Consider the following 18,018-nt stretch of genomic DNA (forward strand, 5'->3'; position numbering starts at 1 on the left):
TGAGTTACCACTTTATCTAATGGGGCCTCCCACTGCTGCTGCGCCGCCGGAGCACAATTTCTGTTCTCATTCCTGAAGCAAAGTTCTTAAGCCGAGGTACTATTTCTGGGTTAGCGGTGTCTGTAACCTGAAGCATCTGTAACCTGAGGTACCACTGTATTATTATTATTATTATTATTATTAAGCACCACACTGGTTTCCTGTGCAGTTATTCCTGAGGGCTCGCCTGACCCTATCCCCATTTCGGAGCTCTATTTGCCCGCAAAATGGTCCCCTTCCCCAGCTGAAGCGCACTCAGTGGGGTCTAGGTAGGAAGAAGGTCCATAAACACACCCATCCCTTCGCTATCAGGAAAACAAAGGGACCACCAGGAAAGGGGAACGGCGTACCAGTGGGATTGCTAAGAGTGCAACACCGAGGAAGCTGCGCTGGCGAATCAGCGCGGGGCCTTAGTAACATTCTCTTCCGGTGTTACACTCTAAAACGTCCGGCTCAACAGGGATTTCGGGGCAGGACGAGCCTCGGGAAGTCCAGAGGCGGAGCGACAGTAGAAATGGCGTCTCCGGCGCGGGGTAACCACGTGTGGGTGGGGTCCGAGACGGGCATCCTGAAAGGTAATGGAGGGTACGGGGCTCGACCGCTACTTGGGGTGGGATGTCTGTTATTCAGCGACGCTGGGGAAACGGAGAGCCTTGTGTGGCTTTCTGGGAAATAACGGAGGAGGAAGTGTGGGTAGATGCTGTTCCTAGTGGTAGGAGGGGGGTGAGGTTGCCCGCACCCTTACAACAAATTATGGTGCTTTGGGCTTCTGAGCATGTACAGAGTGCCTCTCCCCTTTCTGAGGCACGTTTTGAAGGAAGTACATTATAGGTAGTACATGTGAAAGAAGGGAAGGTGATGGGGAAGAGAGGATGGTTTCTTGGGTGGGGAGCTTATATGTGTAGACAATGAATGCTTGTTTGGAGGGCGGAAAAAGTGGGATAAGCAAATGAACAGAAGAGGCTAGGATATTCAATAGGCATTAGCCATAGTGGCTCAGTGGAACCTCCAGCCCTCGAGGCAGTATACCTCGGAATTTGCTGAGGACAAGCGACAGGGGAGGGTGGTTGCCTTCATGCCCTGCTTGTGAACTTCGTGGAGTCATCAAGGTTCGCCAATGTTGAAACTGTGATCCTGGAACAGGTGCACTGTTGGTTAGGTCCAGCCCAGTTGATGGGTATGCTCTTAATGGGGAGGGGGAGATAGGGGCACTGTGAATAAGGTCTCTAGACACAAAGGCCGGAGGAGATATAGAGCGAGGCTTATGGGGGAGAGGAATGCAGCAAAAGGCATTTACATAAATACCTATCACTTACCAGTCTAGTAGCTGGATGCTGTTGCTGTGCCTTTGAAAGGGGCTTGTAATGTGGGGATTTCTTTAAATAATTATTGGCTGTGCTGGCTGAGACTGGTGGGAGTTGTAGTTCAGCAACATTTGGAGGGCCATAGGTTAGTCACCCCTGGTGTAGATCAAGTCCATGTAAAAGGTCACAGTACCAGGAATGGTTGAGAATTTGCCAAATCTGCGTCATAAGACTTAGCAGGAGGGAGCTAGATTAAAACCTAAAGGAGCAGATAGAGGTCCACTAGCCCCTCAGCTTCCCCTTTGCTAGTGGTGAATGACACAGAGAGAGTTTGCCATTGACCTGTTTCTCTTTTCCCCCTTCCCAATAATATCCCTTTCTTTCTCTTTTCTCCTCCTTCTAGGGATCAACCTGCAGAAGAAACAGGCCACAAACTATAAGTCAGGAGATGCGGTGCTCAGTCAACACGAAGCTGTTACTGCCATGTGTTGGGGCGATCCTTACGAGTCTGAGGTAATGGGGTTGCCAACTCCTAATGCAGCTGGCAGAGTTTAGGGGACTGGATGCTGGGAAAGAAAAACAGGATACCTCATTGTATGGGAAGCTGCCTTATAGTGGGTTGGACTGTTGGTCCCTCTAGCTTAGTATTGTCAAAAAAACCACACAACCTTCCCACAAACCCACTTAAAAGGGTGTAGAATATTAATCAGCCAAAGGCCCAGCTAAAGGGAAATATTTTCACCTGAAGCCTAAAGATGTATAATGAAAGACAAGCCTCCTTCACAGCTCCTTGTGCATAAGATCTATGCATCTAAGCCATGGGGGAATACTAACAGAAACTCTCCTGAAGACCTCAGAGTTTGAGCAGGGATCATGCAGTGCCTGAAGTATCCTGGACTCAAGTTGTACAAGATCAGTACAAGAACGTTGAACCTGACCAAGAGTCATGTGGGCAGCCAGTGCAAGCATTTGGGCACTGGGGTTATGTGCTAGCGATAGTCTGTCACCACCAGCAGTCTAGCTGCAGTGTTTTGCACCACCCAGAGCCTCCGGAACAGGCCCAAGGGTAGCCTTTACAGAGTCTTCCTTGTATTGTCTTTTGTGACTGGCAGCATCTCTCCAAAAGCTTTTCCTATCCCCTGCACTGGAGGGCATTGTAACTGGCGATGGCAGAGGTTTGAACCTGGAACTTATTTTTGCATACATTCTCTCACTGAGGTGCAGTCGCCTCTCTGAAAGAATGCAGCCAGGGAGGTGCACGTTTGTTTCTTAATAGTTTCTGTTTTCTTTCCTTTTGCTTCTTCCCAGATCTTTGTGGGATGCCTTGATGGATCAGTCAGATTGTTCAGTACTGAGAAGGGCAAGTTTACTGAGTCACGAGACTGTCTAGGAGGCGAGGGACCCTTTTGTGGCTTGGCTGTGCTTGACAAGTAAGTCTGAATCCCTTCAAATCCTTAGCCCTCATCTACCTCAGGGAAAGGACAGGCTTCATGTCACTTGAGATGACGCCCATGGATTCAGCAGGGATGATCCTTGGGTGTTTGTACTTTAGAATGCACTCTCTTGGGCTGCCACACACATACGCACAGCGAACGTCTGAGGTAGAACTACCAAAAGTACCCTCTGTGCCAGTCTCAGCACCTGAGAAGATCTGTAGTGAAGGAAGCAATCTTTCAGGTATTTTGGGGCCTAAACCTCAGGGGTCCTAATTGGCTTGTAAGACCAATTTTCCCCTAGCCACAGCCACCTGCCCCAGGTGTGAGGCAGATAAAGATGTAGCTATAAAGGAACAATGAGGAACCTTAATCTGTGCCAGCATGGTTCAAATTCAGAACCTTTTAAGTTTGGCACCCAGCAGGCCCCAGAGATTGCTTCCACTTGGAGGTCCTGAGTGATGCCCGCCGGCTGATCAGTTGTGACTTCAAGCCCCCTTCCTTATTGAACATTGGCTGTTCAGCATACAAATGTGTGTTCTTTTCACTGAGTTGTAGGAGGTAAGGCTTTGTGGGTTTATTCCTTCCTTGGAAAGAATTGCTACCAGCTCGTCTTATGCATTCTCCACATGTATGGTAAATTAATTTCTCTCTACCTCCCTCCCCTGTTATCTCTCTTCCCTTTTCATTCTTCAACCAATTCCTACAGTTCCCTTATCACCTGTGTACAGTCTGGTTTGCTGAAGGTCTGGCGGGATGCTTCGTCGGAAAATGTGAGTCCTATCTTGGTGTCTAAGGGAGGGGGAAGGGGGAGAGATGGTTTCCAGGCCACACAATAGCCTTTTAAGGAGCCACAACGCTTTTTATTGTGTGTTTTTAATTTTTCTAAATATCTTTGCAGTCTTAAGTGCTAGAAACTTGTTGGGTTTTGTTTGCTGAAAGAGCTGATATGTTCAGGAAGTTAAATTCTGCAGATTGTATCCCATACTTGTTCTACTCAGGGTAGACCCATTGAAGCTAATGAGCTTAAAAGGTAAAGGGACCCCTGATCATTTGGTCCAGTCGTGGCTGACTCTGGGGTTGCGGCGCTCAACTTGCTTTACTGGCCAAGGGAGCCGGCGTACAGCTTCTGGGTCATGTGGCCAGCATGACTAAGCCGCTTTTGGCAAACCAGAGCAGAGCACAGAAACACCGTTTACCTTCCTGCTGGAGCGGTACCTATTTATCTACTTGCACTTTGACGTGCTTTCGAACTGCTAGGTGGGCAGGAGCAGGGACCGAGCAACGGGAGCTCACCCCATCGCGGGGATTCGAACCGTCGACCTTCTGATCGGCAAGTCCTAGGCTCTGTGGTTTAACCCACCTGAGTGGGACTCCACTGAATAGAACTTAATTGGTTTCAACCTATGACTATACTCCTGTGGAACTGCACCTTTTGCACAAAGCTACTGTAAGATGACATTTTTTAAACAAACAAACAAAAACCCTACAACATAATTGTTGCTTTATCCATCCTTGCAGCAAAAGTGGATTTCTCGCCACCCTCTTCAATGTTGCATATTTTGGGGAGGAACTAAGAATGAAAGCGTCTTCCCCAAGGCCAGTCATAGCTACTTAGCTGAGGTTTATGAACCTGCATCCGGCAGGTTCTCATGTTAGGTAGCCTGTCTACATACAGAACCATAGAATCATTGAGTTGGAAGGGACCCAAGGGCCATCTAGTCCAACCCCCTGCAATGCAGGAATCTCAACTAAAGCATCCATGACAGATGGCCATCCAGCCTCTGCTTAGAAACCGCTAGGGAAGGAGAGTCCACATGTATTTGACTTGGCTTTGTACACCTCCAGCTCTATCTCTTGCATTGCAGCTGGAGGTCCAGGTGGGCCCCGGCGTGTGCCGCATGCGCCAGAACCCGGAACAGCCTCACCGCATGGCCACAGGGGGGAAGGAGAACTGCCTCAAGGTGTGGGACCTCCACCAACCGCAGGAGCCCATCTTCCGAGCCAAAAATGTGAGTTTGCTATACTGTGTAAACAGCCTGGGCTCCTTTCTCCTGTATTAGTGCATGGATAAGGGCGTAAGAAGAGCCCTGCTGGATCAGGCCAAAGACCCATCTGGTCCATCATCCTGTGCCTGTAGTGGCCAACCAAAAGCTGGACTTGAGCACAACAGCAGCTCTCCCCAGCTGCCATTCAGAGGCACATTTTGCCTCCAGCTGTGGTAGGAGAACAACATGGCTAGAATCCATAGAGAGCCTTTCCTCCATGAATTTGTCCAATCCTCTGTAAAGGCCATCCAAGCAGATTCCATAGTGCAGTTCAGGAAATATCTTTTTCCTTTTCAGATTCTTCAGGATGTGTAATGTATTGGAGAATGGCACACTCTTGGCTTCGTTCACACCATGCCTTGCCCTCTTGTCAACAGGTGCGGAACGACTGGCTTGACCTGAGGGTGCCTATCTGGGACCGGGACATGCAGTTCCTGCCTGGATCAGAGAAAATTGTTACCTGCACTGGACACCACCAGGTAGAAGCTGGGGAAGACAGATATCGCCACTACATATTTCAGAAAGTTAGCCATTTGTTCTCTATGCATTTGGACATCTCTTGAGATATCCTAACCAAAGTTTGCATAGTGCTTCCATGTGTCCCTCGGAACATTGTCCAGAAGGGCTGGAAAAGGTTCCCTATCACTGCATTATAGCATTTGGGAGTGTTATAGGGTGGTTGCTGCTGCTGTTGGGTCTTTCATATGAGGATGAAGACTTCTGCTCTTCATCCTCTTGGTCTTCTTCTGCCTCCAGGTCCGGCTCTATGACCCCAGCTCCCCACAGCGGCGCCCTGTGTTGGAAGCCACCTTTGGGGAGTACCCACTCACTGCCCTCTCCCTGACCCCTGACGCAAAGTGAGTTTCTTTTCTCTCCAGTGCTTGGAATGAATGGGTTTGGTTTAACAAACTTCAATGAATTGGTTCAAAGATCTCCCCCCTACACCTGAAGGCAGTTCCCATAATTGCCAGGTGAATTAAATGTGAATGAAGTTTGTTTCAGGGTGGAACTTGGAACGATTTCCAGTTCATCTTCAGGTTCATTCTATTACATGTGCTTTTCTACTTCATAGATTCCTTCGGCATTTTAAGTTTAAAGATCATAATTGTTGGGGTAAATAAGCTAAATCATTCACATTCCTCCATGTGGTGGTGGTTGTTTTTGTTAGTCTTCTTAAGTATATTTAATACTTTGGCATAGCAGCTTGTAACATTCTGAATGCTGGAAAAAATTGCTGAGGATTATTTGTGTGAACCTGGACTGAAGGCGAGCGGAATTATTTCATATTTTAAAGGGACAAATGTGAACTGGAACTAGTTCTTTTTTAAAAAAATGAACTTTTCAAGCTCTGGACACAATCCCCAGCCTGCAGTGTCCTTGGCTGCTCACAGCTAAGTGCCTACATGGATGCTGTCCTGTTGCAAAATTGGAAATATATAATTCCTCCTTTTTTCACTTACAGTGCTGTTGTTGTGGGCAGCTCACGTGGGGATGTGGCAGTAATTGATCTACGGCAAGGTAAGTAAGAACCAGGATGATGGAGTGGGGAGGGGGTTTTGGATCTGAGGAGAATCTGGAAAGAGAGTTGCAGAGGAGCAAGTTGGGCTAAAAACGGAGGGCAAAAGGAGATTTTGATGTACAGCTGGAGTGGCAACTCTCTAGTGACGGGAAGGTTGTTTAAAGCAAGTTGCAGACAGCAGCATTTGGCTGGGCAAAGTTCTCCTCTGTTTTTTAGTCAGAGGTTGTTGCCAGCCTTTGTGGTCACATTTTCAAGCTGGGGTTGCAGACACCACACTCTCACTCTGAAACTACACACACCCTTGTTCTGTGAGGCCTATTCTGTTGGCTACAGACCAAGTGGGGAATAATAATAATAATAATTTATTATTTATACCCTGCCCACCTGGCTGAGTCTCCCCAGGCACTCTGGGCGGCTCCCAATCAAGTATTAAAAACAATACAGCATTAAATATTAAAAAACAAAACAAAAACATGGACAGTAGAAGACCACCTCCCTTGGGATCCTGTACTTGGAATCTTGTAGTCTATGAACCACAGCCATGTGCAGCAGACTGAAAATCTCCTGTTTAATTCCACACAAGCGCAAAGAAAAACCTCAGCTTTTTCTTCAAGTTTGCCTTTGCAACAATATCTTACTATATAATAAGTTTGTAAGACTGTCGCCAAGTTGCAGTTCACTACATTCCAAATTCCACACCTGAGTAGTGTAGCCACACCATACCTGCTGCCCTCGTAACTCAGCCATTGTTGTCGTCCTGTGACAGGGCGGTTGCTGAAGTGCCTCAAAGGCTTCGCTGGGAGTGTCCGTGCCATCCAGTGCCACCCTGTGCTTCCGCTGGTGGCCTCGTGCGGACTGGACCGCTTCCTTCGTGTGCACAACCTCCAGCACAAGCGCTTGGAGCATAAGGTGAGGAGGAGCCCAACACGACAATGTTGCTAGTGGTCACATATAGATTGTGGGGGAACCTCCCATCAGCGCCAGCCAGAATGTTCAACATTCAGTATTAGTGGGTGGTATGATTTTGGGTTCTCAACTCCCATCATCTCTGGCTATTGGCTATGCCAGCTGGGGCTGATGAAGCTTGAGTTCAACAGTGGCTGGAGGATATCAAGATGGGGCAAGCTGGTGGCCTCCTCTCGGCTGTTTAACTGAGCCATGTCTCTGTTTGGTTACAGGTGTATCTGAAATCTCGATTGAACTGCCTGCTGCTAACCAGCAGAGAAAAATGGGAGGTGAGTCAAAGGGACCGAGGAGGAGGTATTATAATAATTCCTGGTTGCCATGAGGCTCTGAGCATGGAGCGGGAGAAGGGGGGGGGGTGTGTTCTGTCTGACAAGTTGAATGCTTGCACAGATGGAAGATTGTGTAATAGCACATTTAATTTCACCCTCATAAGTAAAATAGGCAATCAAATGTGATGGGTTGTATCATCTGTTAGTCTTACTGAGAGTACACCTATTAAATTAACCAACATTAGGGCCCATTAGTGTCAGTGGACCTACTCTGAGAACATAGTTAGGTGCCACACACTTATTGTAACAGGAGACATGAGTCAAGAAATCGCGGGAATGCCTGCGTAAACAGGTGCCTCTTTAAAAGCCAGCAGCATGCCAATACAGATGGGCACTCTCATATTTCAGCAGGGAGTGCATTGCATGCCACTGATGCCACTAGGGAAGCCTGGATTAAGGTGCAGATACATCCTTGGTCTTCTTTCTCCAGGATGAAGGCGCCGACCCTTCAGCTGACGTCCAGAGTGACGTGAAAGAGGAAGAGGAGGAGGTGGACGAGATCTGGAACTCAATGGAAGTGGTTGCCGCCAAGCGGAAAGCAGAACGACAGCCATGCTCTGACGTGGGGAGGGACGCACCCCGAAGGGACAAGGGCCTCAAAAAGCCAAAGAAGATTAAAAAAGCTGAATCTTGAGATTGGGTGGGGAGGGGGTTGGAACGACATTTGCCTTTTTAATAATGAAGGAGGCAGGCATCACCAAAGTGCTTGAATCTCAGCCTTGGACATGGGTTTGCCACAAGCAAAGGCCTTGGCTGGTCATGGGAGAAAAAGAGACGGAAACATTGTGAGCTGCTTGCTGCTGCCTCGTAGGACAGGTTTGCCATGGGAGGGCTTTTAACCTCATAGCAGCCCCAGGTTATTTTTTGGATCTGGGGAGCTGGTGTGGCAGGAATGTGAAGTTTTATAGCAGAGGCTTCATTTCAAGAACGTTATGGAGACAACACTTTCCCCCCCTGCATGGTTGAAATTCTCCATTTTCCTTCTCTCATTTTGGCTGCTGTGCAGTTAAGACCGCTTGAAGCTATTAAAAAGTACCTTCTTGCACAGTATGTTCTGAATGTGGGCTATTTTCCCCCTGTGCGGGGTCTCGGGTAGGAGAAAGTGTCACCTTTCCTGTCCTGCTTAGAATTTCCATTTTATTTTTAAGGAGTGTGTAGGAGTGATGTGTGGAAGCAACTTCTAACTCCCAAATTTGGGACCACTCAGGATATTATTATATTCATATTCCAACTTTTCCAGGCCTCAGTGTAGCTTACACAAATTGAAACAACACAGATAAAAGTTGAAAAGTAATTAAACTGTAATAGAATTAATGCAATAACAACTTATTAAAACAGAGATAGTAAAAATAGGTAAAGGTAAAGGTACCCCTGCCCGTACGGGCTAGTCGTGTCCGACTCTAGGGTTGCGTGCTCATCTCACTCTAGAGGCCGTGAGCCGGCGCCATCCGAAGACACTTCTGGGTCACGTGGCCAGCGTGACGAAGCTGCAACTGGCGAGCCAACACCAGCGCAGCACACGGAAACGCCGTTTACCTTCCTGCTATAAAGCGGTACCTATTTATCTACTTGCACTTAAGAGTGCTTTCGAACTGCTAGGTTAGCAGGAGCTGGGACCGAACGACGGGAGCTCACCCCGCCGCGGGGATTCAAACCGCCGACCATACGATCGGCAAGTCCTAGGCACTGTGGTTTTACCCACAGCGCCACCCGCGTCCATAGTAAAAATAGCACAGCACTAATGGGAAGCCCTTTACTTTAAAAAAAAAAAAAAATCCCAAAAGCCTACTAGAATAAAACATTGTTTTCACCTGCTGGCAGAAGGATAACAAGGAGGGAGCCAGCCTAGCTTCACTAGGAAGCGAGTCCCCAAATCTGGAAGGCCTCCTTTCACATTCCCACCAAATGTGCCTGTGAGGGTGGCAGGGCTGAGAGAAGGGCCTCCCCCAAAGATCTCAGAGCCTGGGCAGGTTTGTGTGGCAGAATACGGTCCTTCAGAGAGCCTGGGCATAAGCTGTATTCTATAGGTCATAACCAACACTTTGAATTGAGCCCAGAAACAGCCAGTGGAGAAGTCCAGACCTTGTGGGGGGCCGGAATATATTTTTTTTGGGGGGATGAACAAATCCCTATGCCCCACAAGAAGAGTTTGGATTTGATATCCCACTTTATCGCTACCCGAAGGAGTCTCAAAGCGGCTAACATTCTCCTTCCCCCTTCCTTCCCCACAACAAACACACTGTGAGGCGAGTGGGGCTGAGAGACTTCAGAGAAGTGTGACTGGCCCAAGGTCACCCAGCAGCTGCATGTGGAGGAGCGGGGAAGCGAACCCAGTTCACCAGATTACGAGTCCACAGCTCTTAACCACTACACCACACTGGCTCTCAAATAACCCAGAGATGCATTTTAAATAAAAGGACATATTCTAATAATGTAAAAACATGCTGATTCTCGGACCGTCCGCAGGCCGGATTTAGAAGGCAATTAGGCTGGATCCAGTCTCCGGGCCTTAGTTTGCCTACCCATAGTTATATCCTTCATGAGCTTCCCAGAAGCCTCTGGGTTGTCCACTGTCAGAAATAACTGAATACAACCCCTTAGCTCCACTGTGAAGAGACCAGTTGAAGTCAACAGACTTGTTAGTATCGGCCAGTGATTTTACTGGGTCTGAGCAGAAAGAGTGAGCTGGATAATTACTAATTCCTGAGGGGAAGCCACTGTGAAGATCTGCCTTCAGCCAGAGACCAGATGCCTAATTTATTTTTTACTGCCAGTTGGGGTGAGTTTGTCCGCCATTGGCTGTGGCTCCACCAGAAGATAGGTTTCCCTGCCTTCCACCCCACCAAGTAGCCACATTGGTCTGCTGTCGAATCCCTGCGATGGGGTGAGCTCCTGTTGCTCGGTCCCTGCTCCTGCCAACCTAGCAGTTTGAAAGCATGTCAAAGTGCAAGTAGATAAATAGGTACCGCTCCAGCGAGAAGGTAAATGGTGTTTCCGTGCGCTGCTCTGGTTCACCAAAAGCGGCTTAGTCATGCTGGCCACATGACCCGGAAGCTGTACGCCGGCTCCCTCAGTCAATAAAGCGAGATGAATGCCGCAACCCCAGAGTCGGCCACAACTGGACCTAATGGTCAGGGGTCTCTTTACCTTTACTATAAAGAAAGCCCTTGGATGCCCCCACCACAAAAGGACACTTTTATCAGTTTTTATTCATATTCCCATAAAAAAGCTTATTAAAAGTTAGACTTAAGGTTCTACCCCCAAAAATTTCTCTTTAGTTATTGCATTTATATCCCAGCGTTTTCTCCAACAATCTAAGGTGGCATTCATTCATCCCCTTCTCATTTAATCTCCAAAACAACCCTGTGAGGTAGGTTAAGATGAGAATGAGTGGCCCAACTCATTGAGTTTCATGGCCGAGTCGGGATTTGAACCCTGCTATTTCCTGGTCCTGGTCCAACACTCTTACCACTGTACCAACTGGGTTTTTAATCATAACAGACTAACACAGCTTTCATACTATATATTGTATGTGGCGCAGTGCGTGGTTCAAGAGTACTGGACTAGGACTTGGGAGACTGGAGCTCACATCCCAACTTGGTCACCATGCTGCTATCTCTCAGCCTAAAATGGGGAACATTTAGTCATCCCGGTGTTGCTGAACTACACCATTGGCTATGCCTACTAGGGCTGATGGGAGTTGTAGTTCAGCAACACCTAGAAGGGAAAAGGTTCCCCACGCCTGGCTTAATCTACCTCACAGGGCTGTTGTGGGGGAACCATGTACCCCCATCATCCAGCTCGGACACTGAGGTCCAGCACCGAGGGCCTTCTGGTGGTTCCCTCGCTGTGAGGTTACAGGGAACCAGGCAGAGGGCCTTCTCAGTAGTGGCGCCTGCCCTGTGGAATGCCCTCCCAGCAGATGTCAAGGCAATAAACAACTATTTGAATTTTAAAAGACAACTGAAGGTGGCCCTGTTTACTGACGCTGTATTGTTTTTAATATTCGGTTGGAAGCCGCCCAGAGTAGCTGGGGAAACCCAGCCAGATGGGCAGGGTATGTATGTATGTATGTATGTATGTATGTATGTATGTATAAATATTTACCTGTATGTGATCTTGAGCTCCCCAGAGGACTGGTGCGATATAATGCAATAATAATCATTCTATTATTATTAAATGCTGCAATCTGCAGAACTGCCTTTGCTGATTTCTCCACCCAACATCTCTTATATCCCACAACTACCCTATCTGCATTTTTGGATGCAGTTTGGGAAGCTTTCTGTATCATTCTGCAAACTACAAAGCTCTCACCATTTACAGGGGCTTGGAGAGGATTTATGGAGCAGAAAAAAAGGATGCCCCTGTATTCTCTCCCTCCTCTCTTGGAGGCAACATGCTGGGAATCACAAGCAGGGAGACTTGCTGTTGCATCCATGCCCTGCTTTGGGGCTGCCCATTGTGTCATCTGTTTGGCCATTGTGAGAAGAGGGTGTTGGACAAGATAGCCTGATCCTTTGGCCTGATGCAGCAGCCAGGCTGCTCTTACCTTCTCAAGGCAATGGGATTTGCTTTTGATGGGGAAATGTGGCTTTAATGCAACGTAATCGTATTTTTATTTTTTTGTACCATATATTTGTAAACTTGAGACTACTGTAGTTAAGCAGTATACTAAATTGCTTAAATCAATACATAAAACCTGAAGTAAGTCTCATTCACTCTGTATGGGATTTACTCCCTCCTAGGGAAACATGGCGCTGTGGGTTAAACCACAGAGCCTAGGACGTGTTGATCAGAAGGTCAGCGGTTCGAATCCCCGCTACGGGGGTGAGCTCCCGTTGCTCAGTCCCTGCTCCTGCCCACCTAGCAGTTTGAAAGCACGTCAAAGTGCAAGTAGATAAATAGGTACCGCTCTGGCGGCAAGGTAAACGGCGTTTCCGTGCGCTGCTCTGGTTCGCCAGAAGCGGCTTAGTCATGCTGGCCACATGACCTGGAAGCTGTACGCTGGCTCCATCGGCCAATAAAGCGAGATGAGCGCCGCAACCCCAGAGTCGGTCACAACTGGACCTAATGGTCATGGGTCCCTTTACCTTTAGGGAAACGTGCATAGGATCGCAGCCATCTTGGTAACGAAGGGAGTGGGATCCGGGATCGGAAGGTGATACAGTATATTTTATAACATATGCAAGTGATATAATATAAAAGAACCTTTTTCTTGTTTTTTAAAGGACGACGGTGGATGATGGTGGGCAGAGTGAAGCGAGGCAACTTTCCTCCGCCAAAGTTGGAGCCGAGGCGAAAGCGTGACCTCACAAAAGCCGCCTAGGGAATAAGGCTGCGGCGGCAGGCCCCTTTGGCGGGCCGGGCCGGGCCCCGTCCAGGCGCCGCGCGGCGGGCGATGGGCTGTGTGGAATCCAATGAAGTGCTTTCCTCCGAAGCGATAGACACAAACTCAGTAGCAGCACCACCCGCGCCCCAAACGACTGCTCCAGCCTCGGAAAAAGGTGACGCCTCCTCCTCACTCTCCTCCGCATCCCCGATCGCAGGAGGGAATCCCGCAGAGGGGTTTTCCCTCACCGGAGCTGAGAAAATTCGGGGAATCCCCAGCGCCCTGCGCACGTGGGCGGGCAGGCCCTCGGATGGAACCTAAGGGGCGAGCGAGGTTCGAAGAGGGTGGGGCCTCGGGAAGGGGGCGGAGCTCGCGCGTGCAAGTGGGAGGAGCTTGTGGAGGAATCGGCCCAGGCAACAGGAGGGAGGATTCCGATGGGAGGAACTTGAAAGGAGATAGGTGGATATTTTCCATTCCTGCTATAAAGCTGAATGAGTAAATGCAGTTTCCAACTGCAATAAACCAGCTGTTAGCATCCTCCCCCATTATTATTATTATTATTATTAATTATCATTAATTCTGTTGGGAGCCACCCAGTGTGGCTGGAGAAACCCAGCTAGATGGATGGGGTATAAATAATCATAAATTATTATTATTTATTTCACATCATCGCAGAGATGTGATGCTTTCACTTTTAAACAAAACACAGTTGTGTGATCACGGTCCAGACTCTGGTTAGTAAGAACAAGCCAGGATCAAGCTGAAATCTCAAATCCTAGCAAGTTCTAAAACCATCACTCAACAAACCAAGGTTTTCTTAATATGTGTATAAAAGAGGAAAACAGGATGCACAAGCCCAAATGCTCACTGTGATTGTTCACACTGTAGGAAACCATCAATTCACATTGCAGCTTTTTCGGGGCGCTTTTATATTCATACATTTTTTTCCTTGTAGATTTAATTTAAACCAGAAGCTGCCTTATACATTAGAGGATACACTTGCTGAAATTCCTTCTTCAGCACAATTATTAAGCCCTGTCCTTGTGCATCTGGCCACCCGGAGGAGAATATGCTTCTAAACAAGATCATGATAATCTAATTTACAACCTTTAAAACTAATCAGTAAATAGTGAAATAATAACCTAATATAAATAACCTTTTCAGCTTCTTATCAATGTAGGAGAAACTGATATAGATTATTTTTTTAAGGCTGCAAACCTCTGCACATACATCTGCAAATAAACCCAATTAAACAAAATGGGACAGCCTCTGGATGAACATGCATAGGATTGCTTTATAACAATGTAGACTGGTGCTAGATTAGCTAACTGCAAAAAATCCCAAACCTTGATAGCCCTGCAGAACAGGGGTGGGAACCTTCCAGATGCTGCTATCCTACAACTCCCATCATCCCACTGGCCACACTGGCTGGGGCAGGTAAGAGGGAGAGATTATTTAAACAGAAGCATTCTGACCAGATAATGAGTAATAGCTCCACTCTGTTCTCTGCTGGTCGGAATATATGTGTTGTAGTTCTGAGCACCACATTTTAAGAAGCATGATGATAAACTGCAGCATGTTCAGAAGAGGGCAACTGGGATGGCGAAGGATCTGGAAAGCATGTCCTATGAGAAACTGTTGTGGGGGACAAGGAAGAGGAGTAGGGTATGTTTACCCCGAAGAAGCAAATATTTAAGTAGACATGATAGTGGCCTTCAAATATCAGAAGGCCCATCACACAGAAGACTGAAGCAGACCTCTTTTCAGCTACTTCAGAGGACAGGATTATGACCAGCAACAGTGGCTTGAAATCAGTGGACTAGGGGGACTAGGTTAGTCCCCCAAATGTTCCTGGTAAATTAGAATGACGGGGTCCAAGAGCCCTCCCGGAGGTAGCAATGCTCCAATAATCTGTCAGAGGCCTGGCACCTCCTTCCCAAAGCCCAGTAAGTTTCTGACCTGCTTAAGATGCTCACACATGCATCTCTCTCCCCCGCCCCCATCACTATTGCAAGCTGGTGCCTCTGGCCCTAACTGTTCCCCTACAAAAAACTTAATTGCATGCCATGGACCAGCAAGTTGTATCTAACCAAGTTGTACTGAGAGTAGACACACTAATGGATAGAAGCTCATCACATCTATTCATTTAAATAGGTCTGCTCCAGCTATGGCTACCATTGCAACCCAATGTTTAGAAACTGGAACTTGGAGCCTCCATGCCTGAACATGCCAGTGCATCCATCTTAATTGCAGCTTTTTATAGGCACCTAGATGGCTCCTCTGAATGGAGGACTAGATGGGCCTTTGCCTTGAGCCAGCAGGGCTTTTCTTCTCAACACACTGCCACAGCAGCATGCAAGCTATCCCAGAACAGCAAGAGTTTCAGTGGCAGCCAATGCCACCCAACAAAACTGGTGCTTGTAGCATTGGTCTCTGGTGCCCAATTGTGCCATGTGTTGGCACAGGGCCCTTTAGAGGGTTATGGAGACCAAAAGGCTAAAGCTGCCCTGGTTTTGCTGGTACCTCCCCCCCCCCCGCCATTGACATGATCTTATAATTTTTGCTTGCAGTGAAAAAAAAGAGAAGACATAGCTTAAGGGAAAGGTGGGCAACTGGGAAGAAGACATCTACCGAAGATCTGGGCAATCGGACTGAAAGCACAAAGATCCACGTGATCTGGAGACGTGTTTCTCTCTTCAGCACAAAGCGAGATTCCTTGAAGAGCATGAGCACAGAAGTGGCTGGGCCCAGTCATCTGAACAGCGATCACGAACCTCAACCCGATACCTCTGAGAAATTTGGGGAAATTGACTGAGGAGAGACAGAATGTGGACAGAGAATACAGAGCAGGCTATGGCAGCATTGCTGCAAAATACAGGCAGTCTTACAGCTAAGGGGAATAAACTTTAACTATCACACATGGCTTTCTGTGAAATTCTTGGCTGCCCAAGATAGCAGATACCCATTTTGATAATGGTCAGGAAGAGAAAGGAGAGGACTAGTAATGGGAAGTGAGGAATTCAAACAGTTTTTTGGTGATCGTAATTAATTATGTGGGAAAGGCTTGGACTTTTGACCCATGAACACAGCGCAATATCCCATGCAGCAAGTAAAAGCCTGTCTTTTTATTCCTCACACCCCTTCCCATAAGATGTTTTGATGGATGGGCCAGAGAAAAAGTTAAAATTTCCTACATCGGGGCCAGCTGCAGGTTTGAGGGGCAAGAGATACCTTCTGTAAGCCTCACTGAGCTAGAGATGAGGAAACATCAGGCCTGGGGGCCAATTGTAGGCCTCCAGGCCTCTCTACCTGGCCTCAGAACCCTCCCCAGGCCACTTCCTTCACTGCCTCTAGGTGCCTTTGCCAGGTTAGAATGTGTCCAAATCTGTCCGTGCCTCTTGCTAGCCCTGATGGAGGAGAGAGAGGGATATGTGATTGTGCACAGAGATTAGCCTACCATGTTGTTGTTGTTTAGTCATTTAGCCGTGTCCGACTCTTTGTGACCCCATGGACCAGAGCACACCAGGCACTCCTGTCTTCCGCTGCCTCCCGCAGTTTGGTCAAACTCATGTTGGTAGGTATAATTTACATCTGTTGCTCCATCCATTTTACCTCTGGGCCCACCTGCCACTGAAATATGGCCTTCGGAAGGTTGCCCATAATTAAATGCCACTCTCAGGCTGAAAGGTATTATCCACCCTTGGTCCACTGTCATTGCAACTCCTTTGCCTCACCATTGCTTGACACAGCATGCCAATGAGGAAGCAGGTAGGGGCAGCAGCTCCTCATCACTCAATGCCACTGCTGCGTCTCCTCTCTGGGCCAGACCAAGAGGTACATGAGTAGGTGGTGGTTAGACACCCTGTTCTTTTGGCCTTGCAACACCATTAAAATGCAAGAAGAGGAAGGTGAACAAGCAGCCAACAATGGTGCAGAGGGTGAGGAGGTCCAGCAGGGTCTTTGAGCGTGCCCCCAGGCGTGCCAACCGTTGATGCCACCCCACCCTGCACGTGATAGAGAAATAAAGTCCCAGCAGACAGAACAGAAATATTCAGGGTCTTCCTTTCCTTTGAAGATTCTTAGTTTATGTGTATTTTTTCTTCAGTGGCCAAGGTCCACTTGTTTTCATTGATAGAGATGTTGCTGATGACTAGACTATTTAAAATGACAATTTGTTAAGATTTATTTTAGTTCCCCTTCCTCTAAGTTAGACCTCTGTTCGCTATCTCTGTACGTACTTGGCTTGTGTGGAAGTAGGTTTTTAGTTGCTACATTCACGCAGAGCTTGCTACATTCATACTTGCTTGTTTAGGATATTCAGAAAAAGGAAAGTTTTTTTTCTTTCCAAGTGCCATCTGGCAGCCACAACAGAGGGTGGGTGGGTTAGTTGGAAGACTACCAACAGTGTTGGATCTGGCCTGCCCAATTTGTAGGTTCCAAACTCAAATTATGTTGTGGTTTACCATGCACTTTACCTGCTAACACAAATACTCTGCCCCCAAGGAGTTTATTGCTGAAATATTGCCAGTGGGGTGTGGGGGGAAAAAAGGGTAAAGAAAGGAAACAGATGCTAGAGCGTATCAAGGTAACATTTCATTTGACTACCAACATAAGAACACAAGAAGAGTGTGCTGGGTCAGGCCAATGACATATATAGTCCAGCAGCCTGTTCACTGTGAACAACTAGATGCTGGTGGGAAACCTGCAAGCAGGACTTAAGCACAAGAGATGCTGTAGTTTTCAGCAACTGGGATTCAAAAGCCTTACTGCCCCCTGTAGTACTCTATTGTAGTGTTTCCGTAGTACTTCATTTGATTTTAGGGGACGGACTGTAGATGAGTGGCAGAACATCTGCTTTGCATGTAGGTCTTAGCTTCAGTCTCTGTTTACAGGTAGGTAGTGTTGGTCTGCTGTAGTCGAATAATAATAATAATAATAATAATAATAATCCTTCCAATAGCACCTTAGAGATCAACTAAGTTACTTATTGGTTTGAGCTTTCGTGTGCACATAAAAGCTCATACCAATAACTAACTTAGTTGGTCTCTAAG

General features: G+C 47.5%; 1 protein-coding gene and 1 long non-coding RNA gene across 3 annotated transcripts; both read left to right on the forward strand.

Moving 5' to 3' along the window:
• Nucleotides 1-457: 457 nt before the first annotated feature.
• Nucleotides 458-8,688, forward strand: WDR74 (WD repeat domain 74). The gene is made up of 11 exons (XM_081891771.1): nucleotides 458-614; nucleotides 1,747-1,856; nucleotides 2,652-2,773; nucleotides 3,486-3,549; nucleotides 4,645-4,788; nucleotides 5,202-5,303; nucleotides 5,581-5,681; nucleotides 6,287-6,342; nucleotides 7,110-7,252; nucleotides 7,522-7,578; nucleotides 8,069-8,688. The coding sequence occupies exons 1-11, from the start codon at nucleotides 554-556 to the stop codon at nucleotides 8,270-8,272; spliced, it is 1,164 nt and encodes a 387-aa protein (XP_081747897.1). The 5' UTR covers nucleotides 458-553; the 3' UTR covers nucleotides 8,273-8,688.
• A 3,450-nt stretch (nucleotides 8,689-12,138) lies between these two features.
• LOC309358727 lies at nucleotides 12,139-15,883 on the forward strand. Of its 2 annotated transcripts, none has more exons than XR_014163523.1 (3): nucleotides 12,139-12,241; nucleotides 12,867-13,142; nucleotides 15,538-15,883. It is a non-coding gene; the product is annotated as an uncharacterized lncRNA (long non-coding RNA). The 2 variants fall into 2 exon arrangements; XR_014163524.1 differs by having other exon boundaries at nucleotides 12,163-12,342.
• Nucleotides 15,884-18,018: the final 2,135 nt, after the last annotated feature.

Source organism: Podarcis melisellensis (assembly GCF_964234715.1).
Source record: "Podarcis melisellensis genome assembly, chromosome: 16".
NCBI classification, from domain to species: domain Eukaryota; kingdom Metazoa; phylum Chordata; class Lepidosauria; order Squamata; family Lacertidae; genus Podarcis; species Podarcis melisellensis.

Excerpts from the sequence above, each read along its gene's own strand:
- WDR74 (XM_081891771.1), top strand. The coding sequence starts at position 554 with ATGGCGTCTCCGGCGCGGGGTAACCACGTGTGGGTGGGGTCCGAGACG. Across the intron at positions 615-1,746 it reads CGAGACGGGCATCCTGAAAG|GGATCAACCTGCAGAAGAAA; the intron begins GTAATGGAGGGT and ends TCCTCCTTCTAG. Across the intron at positions 6,343-7,109 it reads AGTAATTGATCTACGGCAAG|GGCGGTTGCTGAAGTGCCTC; the intron begins GTAAGTAAGAAC and ends GTCCTGTGACAG.